This window comes from Panicum virgatum, chromosome 8K (assembly GCF_016808335.1).
Source record: "Panicum virgatum strain AP13 chromosome 8K, P.virgatum_v5, whole genome shotgun sequence".
NCBI classification, from domain to species: domain Eukaryota; kingdom Viridiplantae; phylum Streptophyta; class Magnoliopsida; order Poales; family Poaceae; genus Panicum; species Panicum virgatum.
In genome coordinates this window covers 41,755,441-41,771,287 of record NC_053143.1, presented here as the reverse complement: position 1 = coordinate 41,771,287, position 15,847 = coordinate 41,755,441, and the positions used below count along the sequence as shown (strand labels likewise).

General features: G+C 43.7%; 1 protein-coding gene across 1 annotated transcript; it reads right to left on the bottom strand.

The window, feature by feature from the left end:
- Positions 1-14,349: 14,349 nt before the first annotated feature.
- On the bottom strand, positions 14,350-15,467 carry LOC120646314 (protein TsetseEP-like). The gene has a single exon (XM_039922939.1). The coding sequence runs from the start codon at positions 15,404-15,406 to the stop codon at positions 14,696-14,698; it is 711 nt and encodes a 236-aa protein (XP_039778873.1). The 5' UTR covers positions 15,407-15,467; the 3' UTR covers positions 14,350-14,695.
- Between the last annotated feature and the right edge of the window lie 380 nt (positions 15,468-15,847).

Sequence of the window (15,847 nt, the reverse complement as noted above, 5' to 3'; positions counted from 1 at the left end):
TTCCTTCAGAAAGTGGGGCTACAGGCTGAACAACGACCAAGGATCAGTGGACGTGATGCTGCAGCACAACTGGAAGCAGAGAAGATGGCAAATGCTAGTCTTCGATCAATTATCAGCAACCAATCAAAGCAGCTGGAGGAAGTTGAACAGGTAAGGATAAGGGACAAAGAAGAGATGAACAAGAAGTATGCAAACTTGGAGGCCAAACTTGAGCTTTTGCTGGGTACAAATTGACAAAGCTTACTGACTTGCTATGCTACTTTTTGTTAGAACCAAACTTGAGTAGTTGCTGCCCATCTTTTGCTGTGTTGTGCACTGCTAGTCTAACCATTGGGAATTTTTGTTGTCAGCACAATTTTTGTACTGTGCTCTATAGCATTATGATCCTGATTTGAACTATTGTTCTGGTGATGATAATTTGGATGATAAATTTTTTATCTCGTGGGCTGAATTGATTATTTGATAAATGGGCTAAATTTTTCATGGGCTTGGTTGTTTCAGTCTGATTGGAATTGTAATGGGCTGAGAACGGCCCATCTTAGTGGCCTAGTATCAAAATGAACCCAATAACAAGTGAGCCAGGTTTTTTAGAAAATGTCACGTCATCAGCCATGTTGGCTGCCACGTCATTGGCCACGTAGGATGCCATGTCAGCCGCCACGTAGGATGCCACGTCAGCCGCCATGTAGGATGCCACATCAGACGCCATGTCATCGGCCACGTTAGCCGCCACATAGGATGCCACGTCAGCCGCCATGTCATTGATAGTTGAACACGTGGTATTATCCGTGACAATATCTGTAACGTTTATTTTCGTCATAGATATTGGGTTTGGGTTGGGCTGAGTGGACTTCGGGCCATTTTGTGACGGTTTAAAAACGTCATAGATCGTGCCATTCTGTGACGATTACAGAAAAAACGTCACTCGATTTAATCTGTGACGCTCAATACATGACGTTATCCGAAATCGTCACGAAATCGTCATAGATGATGTTTTGTGACATTTTTTCAGCAATCTATGACAAATTTGTTTTGTCATAGATTAAATGATTTCTTGTAGTGTACAGTATAGAGGAGAGAATCGCGATGACTAGGCTAGAAATATTCTTTTGGAGGAGGGAAATAGGGAAGAATGAGTGTGGATAGCCTTAGTCCTCACGTGTCTTAGGTGTTCAATGATGAAACGTAAGTCTCGGGTACTACTGTGGAACTGCAGTTGTTCTTTTGCTTATATTCTAAGGTGGAACTGCAGAACTTGTGTCTCTATGATGTTTTTCTCCATTTGTTAGAGCATCTCCAGCAGACTACTTATCTCTCATATTCTATATATTATCTCTCTCCATTACCAATAATACTTTTTACACTTTTGGTAGCAAGTGCTGTAGCAGACTACTCAAAAGATAGGGTGGAGGGAGAAAACTCCCTACATTTGAGGGAGACGGTGGTGTGTTTTGGCAATTGCCAAAAAATTTTTGGTATTGGTGATGGAATTGGTAGTCTGCTGGAGCACCTCCCATTACCTAAAGGACAGATTTTTGGTATTGAGGAGAGAGATAGGTAATATGCTAGAGATGCTCTTAGTGTGTCAGTTTTCTAGTCCCCTTGCATAAAAGAATACAGTGTTTTATTCTTCGAGGATCCAAAGCAAGATAAAGATTGTTAAAAAAAATCCCGTCCGAATTTGTTCAAGCATTAACTCCATCCACACAACAACACCGTGTTCTACAATGTTCGTTCCAGAATGGGAAACACCACAATACTATAATGAATAGAACGTGTTTGACAAGAAACAAAAAATAATTCTTCAGAAGGCTAGTAACTAAACGAAGACTACCTGCTAGCAAGAATGTTTAGATTTGATTTTAGAGTTGGATGACAACAAACATTCATTAGACGGTACTAATGGGGAAAAGAAAACCCTCAAGATCTTGAAGGGGCTGACGAACTGTGGATGCGGCGCTGAAGGCTGACGACCTCGAACCCGAGGAAGACGGCCTGTTGTGTTCATGCGACGATGCCGTGGGCCCGCGTGCCCAATGTGAGCGCGTCCTTACGGCGCAGGACACAAGGCCTCTCTCCCTTCATGACCTCCACGAGGTCGACCCTACTGGTTTTCTTGGCTAGCTCCAACTACTGTTATGCTTCTTACACAGGTTGTTGAGTTTGGGTAGTGATTCCTAGTCCTAGTACTGGTTTTCTTGACTTGCAACCTGGTTGGGTTTCCAGTATGTCCTACATACTTGACACAGGTCAGCTCTACGAAGTTGAACAGAGGTACTAACGATGGCTTTACCTACCGTAGCATTCCAGTACCTAATTCATACTGGGCCCTATCATCTTTTCCAATTTCAGTGCTATGGCCTATGGGCGCAGATGCAAACATGCAGTGGTTCAATACCTTCTTGGGGTTCATCTGCAACATAGAGATTACTAATCTGTGCTCTACTAGGATCTTTCTGTTATCAAAATAATGTTGGTTCCAGGCAAGCCAGATTTGTGTTCCATGATATTTTTCCTAGAATCTAGCATGCTGATCATGCTGACAATCACAGAATAAGAAAATGATGTCTGATCGATTCAATCAGAAAAAGTTCTCTGGCTTGCTTAAAAACGTCTTAACTATTTGTATAAGTTACTGTCATACGGATTTCAAATAATTATATGCACAACTGTTACAGCTCGAACTTCAAATGTCTTGAATTTCAGTTTACGCACTAAACAGTTGATTCAAGTTTACCATGCTTCTTATCGCACTAGGAGATATCCAAATCTGTGGTTAATAAAGCCATGAACATCATGGTTATCAGTTTCAGTAATATGTTTGAATGGCTACAAGGCTTCAGTTTTTTTTTTGTTACAGAAAGGATCCTTAAATTGATCCTATCATGGTTATCAGTTTCAGTAATATGTTTTGATTTTCATTTCCTTGGAGGAGGAGGTGTTGGAAGATAAGAGCATGTGCTTTCAATCATTTTTTTCATGTTTTAGTGAGGGATTAGTGTCCTATTAAGATTTTTTGTTTTCTCTCTCTTCCATGGCATTTGATGAGAAATTGGATCAAAATGACTTCAAACTTGCTTCAATTTAGTAGGGGAACATGATTGCATACTTGTTGATTAGCACCCATGTCTTCAATTTCTTGGTAGATTAGTTAGTTTAATTTGGAGATTGGACATAGATCTAAATATAGATCTACTAGATCTAGATCTGAGAATTAGTTAGATTAATTGATTAATTTAAATTACACATGATGGTAATTATTTGAAATAATTGTTAATTAATTCTCCATAGGACATGATGGTAATTATTTGAATTAATTTTTAAATGCTCCATAAGACATGATGATAGAAATATGACTTAATTATTAATTAATTTTTCATAGCACCTAGCGATAGCTATTTCAATTAAATCCAAAGTTCTCCATAGGGCTTTATGATAATTATTTGAATTTATTGTTAAATTATCCGTGGCACATGATGATAATTGTTTGAATTTATTCTTCAATTGTCTGTAGCACATGATGATAATTATTTGAATAAAATCTTAAATTCTCCATAGCACATGATGACAATTATTTCTATTAATTATTAAATTCCCCATAGCACACGATGATAATTATTTGAATTAGTAATAAATTTTCCATAGCACATGGTCATTATTATTTGAATTAATTATTAAATTCTCCTTTTATGTCTTACAGATGGACAGGAGTTCGTGGATGTACGGTTCACTTAGGTGGAAGCAAGGGTATTGTGATGGTGTCAATGTGTTCATAGAGGCCACAGAGAAAAATGCAGCGAGCAAGAACGAAACCAAAATACTTTGTCCGTGCAGTGACTCCAAGAACAATCTCCTCTGAGGTGACTGACTACAATCAGATCGCACTTGATCATGTGGGGATTTGTGAAGGACTACACCGTATAGATCCATCATGGTGAAGCGGTCGCTGCTGATGCGATGGATGACGAGGCAGACAGCAGATACATGGACGCATGTATACATGAACTTGATTGTGCAATTGGAGGCCACAGACAAGGATCTCAGGTGGTGCGGATGACACTGATGGTGGGTGTGTTGGGGAAGATGATGATGGTGATTATCTGGAGGAATTGCTTCGGAACATTGGACCGGAGGTGTTTCTCATCAGGAGCGCGAGAGGGGAAGAAAATTTGGAGAGGGTACAAAGAGCATCCAGGAAGAGCTTGTACGGCGTTGAAAAAGGTTGCTGTGGCAGAACGCCCCAAACCAGGATCGGAAATACAGTGTTATCGCCAAAGGCGACGTGTTGCACATCACTTGTCGAACCATTATATTACAACCAAACTTTACGAGAAACAAAAGGTACAAGGATACGGACGGAATTCTGAACTGAACAGAGGAAGAGTACTTAGATTACACAGAATTTTAAACAATGCGGCGGAAAGTAAACGTTACAGACAACTTTTACAGTCTCGAGCCCACTGAGACATGTAACAAGCATACCAGTAGCACTGCACACACACACGGAGGGTTGTACGGCTCCAACATCCAAACACCTTCGTTGTCGTAGTAGCGAGTAGAACCTTCTTCGACTACATAGCCTAAAAGAGTTAAATCAAACAAGCCTAAGTATAAAAGAGTTAAATCAAACAAGCCTAAGTACAGGAATACTCAGCAAGACTCACTATTACAGAACAGGCCTTTGGTCCATTCCATTTGTCCAACGGCTAGCTGGACAGACGTGAAACACAGGGGCATTTGGTCCTCCAACCTGGACCAATGGTTCAGCCACTATTTGGTCCCGGTTGGATCCACCACCCGGGACCAAAGATACGTTATATCTAGAAATTTGTATATTTACTTAGATGACTAGGAAAATTTCTAGAAAATTCTATATTTACTTAGAAAATTCTTTATGGACTTGTAAAAATCAAAGAAAATTAATGACTACAACAATTTGTATATTCAATACTTAGTTAAGATGGACCCGTGACGTGATGCGATGAATGATGAAGAATTCCTAATGGATATGATTGCATCCGGTTCCAACACGGGTGTTCATGGCGACAACACCGGTGATGCCGCCAGTACCGACATATACCTCAATATGTCCGGTGGTGACGAAATTGATCAACCCAGAGATGCCGCGGATGACTAAGAAGCAAATGTATATATCTTAACATTGATTGTTCTTTTCTAAGTCGTGATTACAATGAGTAATTAATAACCATGAATATATATTTATTTTTTAAGCCATCTGGATCATCACAACAGCCGAAAAGAACAAAGAGAGGCCCGGCCAAGAAATTGGAAGGGCGATACATTATAACAGAAATGGCTCCAGATGGCAAAACCGATCGCTCCGGAAGCAGCCGCGAAGAAATATATCAGGCAATGTGGATGTCTTGTAAGGGACCACATCCCGATCAGCATTAGGTTATGGAAAGCCTACAATCCAAGCGAGCAAAGGAATGCGGTGCCCGAAAGAGAAAAGGAATGGCATTGGAATGAGCTTAAGAAGAACTTCACGGTTCCAGCTGAATCAGAAGAATCAGCTAAGCGCTGGACCCTAAGCAAGATGGCCGAGCAGTTCCAGATATTTAAGAAGAAATTGACGAAGAACTATATCAACAAAGGAAAAACACCAGAGTTTACTGGAGATCTTGCAAAGCAGGACTACTGGGATGCCTTTGTGGCATATAAGTGTTCGGAGCTTGGGATTCACAAAGTGGAAAAGGCCAAGCAAAATGCCTCAAAGAAAATATATCATCACACTCTAGGGCAAGGTGGCTACAATCTTGCAAAAGTAAAATGGGAAAAGATGGAGCAGGATTTGATTGACAAAGGTATCCAACCTGCGACCATCAACTGACCTGAACGTTCAAGAAACTGGTACTATGCCCATGGCGGAACCTTGGACCCAGAGACTGGGGAGTGCATCTATGGCCTAACAACTCGACAAGCGGTCCAGAGACTGCAGGATGCCATACAAGCAGCTGCCCAAGGAACATTCCAACCCGATAGAGAAAAGGATGAGCTCAGTTACGCCCTTCAGAATTTAGAACCTCTGGGCCGCACAAGGGGCAAAGGAGTGGTTCCATGGAAGTTTGGTTTCAACGATTACATTGACTCATATAGAAGCCGCCAAAGAAGAAAGAACGAGGAGCGAGAGCACCTGCGAAGACTACAAGAGCAGCTCCTCTCACACGATGCAAGAATGGCCGATGAGGTCAAATGGCAAGTGGCATTAGCAATGAGCCAGCAGCAACAACTAGAAGCGGCGGCTCCAGAGCCCAATGTCGCAGCGGATCTATCGCAGCGTAAAAGTTCCACAGACCATCCTACCAATACAGTAGTACCTGCAGTTGAAACGGCAGCTCAGCAGCAGTATGCAGTGGATGAGATCACCCAGCGGACACCCTGTGAGCTGCAAACTGCCTTTAAGAACTTAACGTTCATGGTTGCGCACGGTACCGTGATGCCAACTAATCTAGGTGACTTGTACCATGGGCAGGAGATTCCGGTTGGATACGCTAGGGTTTCCGTCGAGGAGGTGTCCAATGATTGGAAGACGCTCGAGCTCGATATTTCTGGTGGTGACGGGGAGAGGACTCTAGTCGAGGCCATTCATGGCTACATCCTATAGGATAAGCGCCGCATCATCCTGAAGGCTACTGATCAGGCATCAAGGCCGGCATCTCCGCGACACCCTCCTGGTTCATCACATCCTTCGCCACCATCTCCGCGGCCTGCACCAGATTCACTATTATCTCCTGGGCAGCCGGCGAGTACTCCGGCTTCACCGGCATCTCCTGCTTCACCTCCTCCGCCACCTCAAAAGAAGCAGAAGCAGGGATCGAGGTCGATGAGCCATTCGTCTAAGGTGCCTCCAAAGAAACAGCTGAAGCGGCCGAAGAAATCTAAGGAGGCTCCAGAGAAGTTATCCGCGGACTGCACCCCTGAAGAACTGACGGAACATGTTCAGGCCGCTATGAAAGAACACTTCAGAAAGAAGACGCCAGAGAAGAAGGAAAAAGAAATCAATCCTGGGGACTTGAAATTTTTTATTGGAATGACCGAAGCAAACAAGAGAAAGTTCATTCCAGATGCGCCGCTTTCGGACTACAACCGACAGATTAAAAAGTCTTATGAGACGAAAAAATCAGGGTCGTCAGGTTGCGATGTTCCACAGCTAGGAGCCCAGAAGAAGGAGACAATAGACCCGCTTTTTGTCGGACCACCGGAACAACAAGGGCTACTCAATTTTTTGAAGTCATGCAAGCTTACTACTGTTGATATCACAGGGTCAATAGATCAAGTTCAGCAGTCACAAGACTTTCATATTGCTCCAATGGTTCGAACTTGGCCATTTAAGCTGGGCATCAGCCTTGTCCCCCCAGAAATCGTGGATGTCCTTCCAACGCAAATGCGAAGGTTGCATGATATCTACATGAAATTGATGGCCGATTGTCAGTTCATGTTGGGGTGCAAGTTTTCAGATGACGATTTCTTTCGTGGAGATGGCGTCATATGGATTGAATGGGAAGAAGTGTACCAACTATACCATCAGGATGCCCTTGACCTCTCCATCGTCAGTTTGTGGCTTCTGTAAGTAGAGTTCTATAAATTTTATTTGTTACCTTATATAACTAAGGAATATTATTACAAGACTTCACTCTATTGATTCCTTTTTCATATTGTACCCCGTAGAATGGAGATTCAAACTTGGAGAAGGAAAGGGTACTCTCACATCGGCTTCATCGACCCATCAGTTGTGAACTGCAAAACTCTACGTGACAATCCTGAGGAAACATTTGCCAACTTATACAAGTTCATAACTGTTCAGCAAAAGAAGATTAACATACTATTTCCATACAACTTTGCGTAAGTATTTTTAGTCGTTTAACTCTTTCAATTTTGTATAATTGAATTTTTTTAACCCTAACAAAAACCGATTCGTACAATCTTGCAATGATCACTGGGTACTAATTGTCATAATCACTGACATGAGCTTAGAGATATTTATGGACTCTTTGAGAATGGATAAAGAACGGTACCAAGACATGACCGACATGTTGAAAAAGTAATTCATTCTGGCCTTACCACTCAATCACAATTACTTTGAAATGATTTGATGAATATATTTATTCATTTTCGATCATGCGCAGTGTTTGGAACAAATTTAATGAGAACCGCAGAAGTAATTTCAGCCCCGAACTAAGATTGAAGACAAACTTTCTGGTACGGACTAGATTCTGCTTTGCACATCCTATTTTGTTTTGTACAGATATAAATGAATATCTGATGACTTCAAAATTTTCTCTTAAAGTGTCGGAGGCAGGCGCAGGGAAACAATTTATGTGCATATTATGTTATAGAGAACCTCCATGGGCTAGTAGGCGCTCAGAAGTCGTATACCAGATGGCAGCAGGAAGTAAGTACAAATATTTATTCAAAATTTCAACTCATTTTGTAAATTATTGTAATTAATATTCTCGCTTTTCCATAGCTCAATGAAATGAAAGAGACACTCATACTAGAGGAAAGGATTCTGGCGATTCAAGAAGCCATGTGCGGATTTATCGTTAATGAGATCATCGACAAAGCGGGAGAATTCTACTATGATGGTGTATCAAACATAGATAATAGAAGTAAATATGACAATATTAAGTAAAAATTTTGTTGCACTTTGAATGTAATTAAGTATGTGTATGTATATATATCTAAATTGTTTTACATTTACGTAATTAAGTATATGTATATATATATATGCATATCTATTTAGGTGTATTTAAATATATATATCAACTTTAGTAATACATATATATATAGAAATTTATTTATGTAATATTTGTCCTTAATTAATATGTACCATATATATAGGAATTCACATATACATATGTATAAGTGAATTCCTATATATATGATACATATAAAGGACAAATATAACATAAATGAATATATATATATATAAGTATATTAGTGGAGTTCATACTCCAGTTCAATTCCAATGCAAAAGTACAATTAAAATAAAAATAAAATAACCCAAAAGAAACAAAATAAAGGAAAAAAAGGGGGGCCTTTGGTCCCCGTTGGTAACACCAATCGGGACGAAACTTGGCTGCGTGCCACATCAGCAAGGCCATTGGTCCCAGTTGGTATTACCAACCGGGACCAAAGGGCTGCCTGCCACGTCGGCTCTGGCAGCACCTTTGGTCCCGGTTGGTGTTACCAACCGGGACCAAAGGCCCATTTTTGTCCCGGTTCACTAACCGGGATAAAATCCCATTTCCAACCGGGACAACATCCCTATTATGTAGTGTGAGCAATAATGTCGCTTCCGGTCCTTAATCGACCAGACAAGGCTAGCATGCGAACCATGTTCCATGCCATCCATGCACTCACCCAATCAAGCATTTGCCACATATGTTTCACACGATTCACATTTCTCGGATCACAATATTCCTATCAGGCCTAAGAAATGTCGGAAGATGAAGTGTCGCGAGTTCACTCAGCAACCACGCCTCAAACCCTATTCTCACGATAGTTGGCCGACATCCAACTATCGACTTCTACCGTAGCATTTGCATAAGTAACTCATCCTACACATACTAGTTCGGGATAGGTTCGGTAAAGTAGGGGGGGGGGCTCATGCAATTGGTTCCAATCATCTCCTATACAACCTAGTGCACAAGCATTATACATAACAGGTGCTAGTGTGTGTGTGTGTGTTTCGATATTTGACACTCAATTCGAGTGCCTCACTATTTTTAATATCCAATTCGACCGACTTTCAAAAATTGACATCGAATACACGAATTTCTTCAATACAGGGGTTCCTCTCCATTTTCCATCTTTTCCTTTCCTTTTCTTATTTTTTATGACCCAAACTGACAAGTTTTCCCCTAGCCTTATCTTCCTCTCCTCTTCGCTGCTGCCCCACGGGCCGTCACAGGTGGACGGCGTTGAGGGGAGGTGGCGGAGCACTCAGCGAGCGTTCACTCCATCGCCGGTGGACGGCGGCTAGGGGAGGTGGCGGAGCGCTTGGCGGGCATCCACTCGCTTCAGCAGCGTCCTGCCTGAGACACCGCGCACACCTTGGAGTCGTCCGGCGGCTGCGGCATCCACGGCGGCGGTGGTCGGACTCACGGGGGGCCGCTACGATAGAATGGCTGGCGCGTAGGCAGCGAACAGCTATGTGGTGACATGGCGAGCATGGGGCAGCAGCTCGCCATCGTCAGCATTGCAGGCAGACCACACTGCCGGGAGGAGCGCCCGGGCGGGGGCGAGCAGGCACGTGGCTGAGGACCCCGCGAGGGAGTTCGACTGCTCCGGGAATGCTGGGATCGTTCCCACGGCGAGGGCAGGAGCGGGCTGCACATGGGTCGCCGAGGGGAAGACCAGCACTGGGTCAAGCGGTGCCGGGTCCGGCAATGGGCCCACGGCGGTGCGCTGCAGGAGGTGGGACGTGGCCGCATAGTGGAGCAGCAGCAGGACAGTGCCCGCTCAACGCGTCCATGGTTCAGGGGAGTACAAAGGGATAAGGTCCAGGGGCAAATCTGTCCACTAATATGAGAAATAAGCAATAAGAAATAAGAAAACAAAAGGAAAAGATGGGAAATAGAGAAAAACCCCTCGATCGAAGAAATTCGTAAGTTTGATGTCAATTTTTGAAAGTCATTGAATTGAGTGTTAAAAATAGTGAGGCGCTTGAATTAAGTGTCAAATATAGAAATTTCTCGTATATATATATAACCTACTTAGACACAGGGGATGCACTGGGGCTTGCCTTGTTCAGAGAAGGAGAGGAAGTGTTAGTGTCAGCTTTTGGAACAGGCTCATCTGGATCACCACTCCAAATTCCTCAGGTAGGCTTCGGGCTCCAGCTTGAATGAAGCGTCAATGTGGTGAGAATTTCGGGTTCTATATGAATGCAAGAATGCGTATGAGGGATAAAACAAAAAATAATGTGATGCAGTGTTAAAGGATGATTATGCTCAATTAGGCATGAGTACAAGGAATGCCAAGAAGGATACAAGAGATCGAAAGGAACAAGATGTGCACGTGCTCAATACGAAGTAAGTATGACTACACACGTACATGTACATACATATACAAGAATGCACATTAACTAATTTGAAAACGGAAATTAGTTCTTTAGGGTAACTCCTGGGAAAATGACAAAGTAACACAAAAGGTTTTCATGAAAGCTTTTCTGAGCCACAGCGAACCTTGAATTCCCCACAAACAAATGGTTGAACACAAAAGCTTTAGGAACATCCTATGTGCACACATACATACATACACATGCACACTTAGTATGAGAAACATGGGTTTGAATCAATTAACACTTTTTATGGTGTTTATATGTAAACCAAAAAAAAAATTTAGGAGTTCAATATATTGTGAAACAGAAGTAGACCAAACACTAGGAATTTTACATAAACGGAACTATGATTATTGATTAATACAAAATTTTTCCCAGATTCAACACAGCATAACACAATTTACCACCAAATTTCATGATTTTTTGACCAAAGGAACTATTCGTTTATGTATTTAAATATGTGCTGATAAAAAAATAAATCATTTGAATTACTTTTTCTCAAGTGCAGGTTCTGGAAAATTTACCGGAGCCCCTAGAGACATACAAAAGCTACCACAAAAATTTCAAGAATTAAAGACTAAACAAGAATTTATTTGAATTTAAATATTTATAAGCACATTTGGAATTATTCAGGAAAAACATTGAGGTTTCATGAAAAGTTTCTTCAACAAAGCTGTAGATCTGCTTATGGGGATTACTACAAAAGGTGATTTGTCATTTTATGATTTGTTTACGATTTTCAACATATTTTACAAAACTCTTAGCATTTTCTGCATTTTACTAAATTCAAAAATCTAAAAACAGAAATATGGCCGATGGGGAAATGGGCCGGCTGGGGGTTTGTGGCCCAGTGGGCTGAGGCGCACGGGGCCAGCGGGCGGCGCGCATGTGGGCCACGGTAGGCCAGGAATGCGCGGGAAAGGATGTGGTCCGGCCCGGGATGGGGCAGGCCGGGGCAAGGCAGAGGCGGGATGGGGCACGGCGGCGTGCATCATTGCCGGCGGTTGGCGAGCAATGGCGCCGGCCGGCGGGAGGAGCGGCCAGAGGAAAGCAAACCGGAGGAGGAGGGGGAGCCGAGGTGGTACGGGGTGGCTCACCGGCGAGGAGTGAAGGCGAGCAGTGGCACCGGCGTAGGCGGTAGATGGCAGTGATGGTGCGGAGCAGTGCGACGTTGCAGTGGCGAGGCTGAGGTGGAGGAGCACCAGAAGTGGTGGAGTCATCGAGGGTCAGACGTGATGCAGTGGAGCTCCGGTGGCGGGGCGGCACGGATGGCGACCCCGATGATACAGAGGAGCACAGCGGAACACGCGTGCGTAGCGCAGGCGGAACACACACGGCATGGAGTGGAATGCGCGCTGGGAGGCAGATCTCGGCGCGGCGTGTGTGCGTGGGGTGCGGCAGTGTGCAGTGTGGAGGTGGGACGGCGTGGGGAGGGACGCGCACGTACGGCGAGGAAGGCATGAGGCGGCGCGTGACGTGGACGGGAGCATGACACGGCGCGGTCGGAACACAACACGGCGGCGCGGCTTGTGGCGCGGTGGTCGGCGTCCGTGATTAGCGCGGCGCGACATGGAGGTTAGTGTGTGGGCGCGGCGCACGAAGAGGAAGCGGGGTGGCGCGATGAGAATGGGGGGTGGAGGAAAGGAGGGCTGCCCGAGGGAGAGTAGGTCAGGGGGCAACAGCGGGGGGCGCAGCGTGGCCCGCGACGGCGGTAGGAGGGGAGGAGGGGGCAGTTGGGAGTGGTTGGATGTGCAGGATGAGGGAGCGCGTGGTGTGTTGTGCTGTCAACATGCGAGGTGGAGTGAGGCGCGCGGAGGGGAGAGGCGACGAGGATGGCTATGGCTGACAGATGGGCTCGGGGCGTCGGTTTCATATTTTTTCTGAATTTACAAAGTGGAGATTTCAAACCAAAATTTGAATGCCTATACGTTGTTGGAAAAATATGCGTTGGAAATGTCTTTCAGAGGAGAACAAGTTTAAAAACATGTGTTACTTGAAAATTTATACAATTTAAAATATGACATTTCAGAAATGGTTAAAATTTGAAATTTATGGATTTATTTGAGATATTTAAACTTATGATAAAATTTTGGAACTTTGCCCAAAATTCTTATTTTACCAAAAGTTTCCCTGTAAGTTTTCTTGAGGTAAACTTATATTGGAAATTTGGGAGTTTCTTCACAAAGCCTTATTTTGAATGAAATTCACCAAAATTTAAAATTTTGGAAAACCAGTGTGATTAAGTTTTAGGGCAAGAATTTGAGATTTGTCCAAGAAGCAATGTTGTAAAGAATTTTTAAACCTACAACTTTTAGTTTGGCAAAATTTGAATTTCAGTTCAAATTTTCCAAGTTATTTTATTCTCAAGACTTGCATTCAAACATAACCTTGAATTCTCTTGTTTTTCCAAAAAATAGACAAACTTTCTGGTTGCTAGGGTTGGCTTCAAAGACAACTTTTGAATGTTACATGCAGGGCTTGACTTGAATTTGACCCAAATTCAAAAATTTTAGGATTATGGTATGCAATTATGCACTAATGCACACATTTAGCTTTAACAATAGTGATTAGTGACACGGGGTGTCACAGTTGCCCTACGCATTGGATGACGCTACATTTTGCGTCTCATGGCTTGGTTGCTCCCGCAGCCAAACTATGTTCTTGTACAGTGGCCCAAGACACTCTATCTCGGCCATGAAAAAGAAATCGACGACGGCTATGTACAGGACAAAGTCGGCGACCTCTCCAAGTTCCTTCTTGATGAAGTCATCCATAGAAGAGGCAAGTTCCACGACTAAAACGTCGGCGACAGGACGTCAAACCGACTGTAGACCTCTTCGGGAGTGGGAATGTCCAGGCTTAGGTCATTATTAGAAAAAACCAGACAACTGTATGTGACATTATTCATATTTTTTTGTGTAAATTTCAGAACAGTTTAACATGTGTACATGTGCATATGTACTAATGTAACTTTTCTTTTGCGATCATATAAATATAAATGAAAAATATAGACGCAATTTATGTTTGGCAATACTGTTTACAAGTTGTTTCAAAAGGAAAAATATTTATATAATTTCTGAATTATTTGAATTTTCCCTGGAATTTTTTAAAATTTCTAAAATTTTGGCGGGAAAGTTTCCCGCCTCTAGAATTCCATTTCCAGAGGCCTCTGGAGATCAAACGTGACTAAAAATTTCTGTAGAGGCTTCCCAGCCGCCTCTATAGAGCAATTCTGTAGTAGTGCCAGTATGTGAATAAGGTGATAATGCATAAATACAGACGTACGTATACACTCATGGTAGAAGCATGCTACATCAGATACTCCATCATTACTTACTAACATGTGATATTTCACTACTTGATTTATATGAACAAGAGACCCACGGGAACTACAATATACATGTGAACCTTGCATCTTCAGGTATTGTAATTAGTTGTGACCCGGAAGGTGGCCATGTATTTTGGTTCGGACTCGGTTCCTGCATATAGGTTTGTGCCTCTAGCTGTGGCTATTCACGAGTTTGGGTTCCACTGTGGCTGTGGGTTTGGGTCCGGTTGTAGCATGGGCTGCGAGTGCGGATTTGGGTCTGGTTGCGGTAGGGGCTCTGGCTATGGGATTGGTCTTGGCTGCGGGTTTGGGTCTGGTTGTGGAACGGGAAGTGGCTGTGGGTTTGGTTTTGGTTGTGGCATAGGTTGCGGTTGAGGGTTTGGGTCCGGTTGTGGCTGTGGGTTTGGATTTGGTTGCGGTAGGGGCAGTCCCGCCTGTGGGTTTGGATTTGGTATTGGCACGGGCCCTGGTTGTGGGTTTGGGTTTGGTATTGGTATTGGCACGGGTCCTGGCTGTGGATTTGGGTTTGGTTGTGGCATAGGTTGCGGTTGAGGGTTTGGGTCCGGTTGTGGCTGTGGGTTTGGATTTGGATTTGGTATTGGCATGGGCCCTGGTTGTGGCTGTGGGTCTGGTTGTGGCACGGGCTGTGGTTGGGGGATTGGATCCGGTTGTGGCAAGAGTTGTGGCTGTGGGTTTGGGTTCGGTTGTGGTATAGGCTCTGGCTGTGGGTCCGGCCCTGGTTGTGGGTTTGGATCTGGTTGTGGCACTGGCTGTGGCTGTGGGTTCGGGTCTGGTTGTGGCATAGGCTGTGGCTGCGGGTTTGGATCCGGTCGTGGCATGGGCCGTGGCCGTGGGTTCGGCCTTGGCTGATGTGGTCGTAGGTTTGGACCTGGTTGAGGCTGAGGGTTTAGCTGCAGTTGCGACTCCACACCTAGAAGAAGCAGAGCCAGTAGGAGCAGCTGAAAGAAGGGCGAGCGGAGGCGCCTCACCATGGCTTTAGTGCGTCGAGCTTGAAATGTTCGAGTGGCCGGTCATCGTTCGTGGCTACCTTGACACAGTTCTTGGGTGCCAAGCCGACTGGGTAGAGCGTTGATATTTATAGGCGCAGTCAGCCAATGAGCGATGGATCTCTGTGATTTGTGCATTGTGACGGTTTGTGACACCAGATATTTCGATCGATCTGGTTAGCATGAGTGTTGCTGGTGCTAATGAATAAACGTCTACTTGTCTTAGACGATAGAATAGAGTACACTGTTTAAAATGCAAAAAAAAGAGTGCACTGTTTAGGCCTCACACTTCACTAGGTAATCGATCTACCAGTACCGGTTTATTTTCCATTTGGCAACTAAAATGATGTGCATACGTGCAAAATGCTCAAGTGCCGTCTGGAAAATCAAATATGAAATAATGGAGCTCAATTTACGTACGTCCAC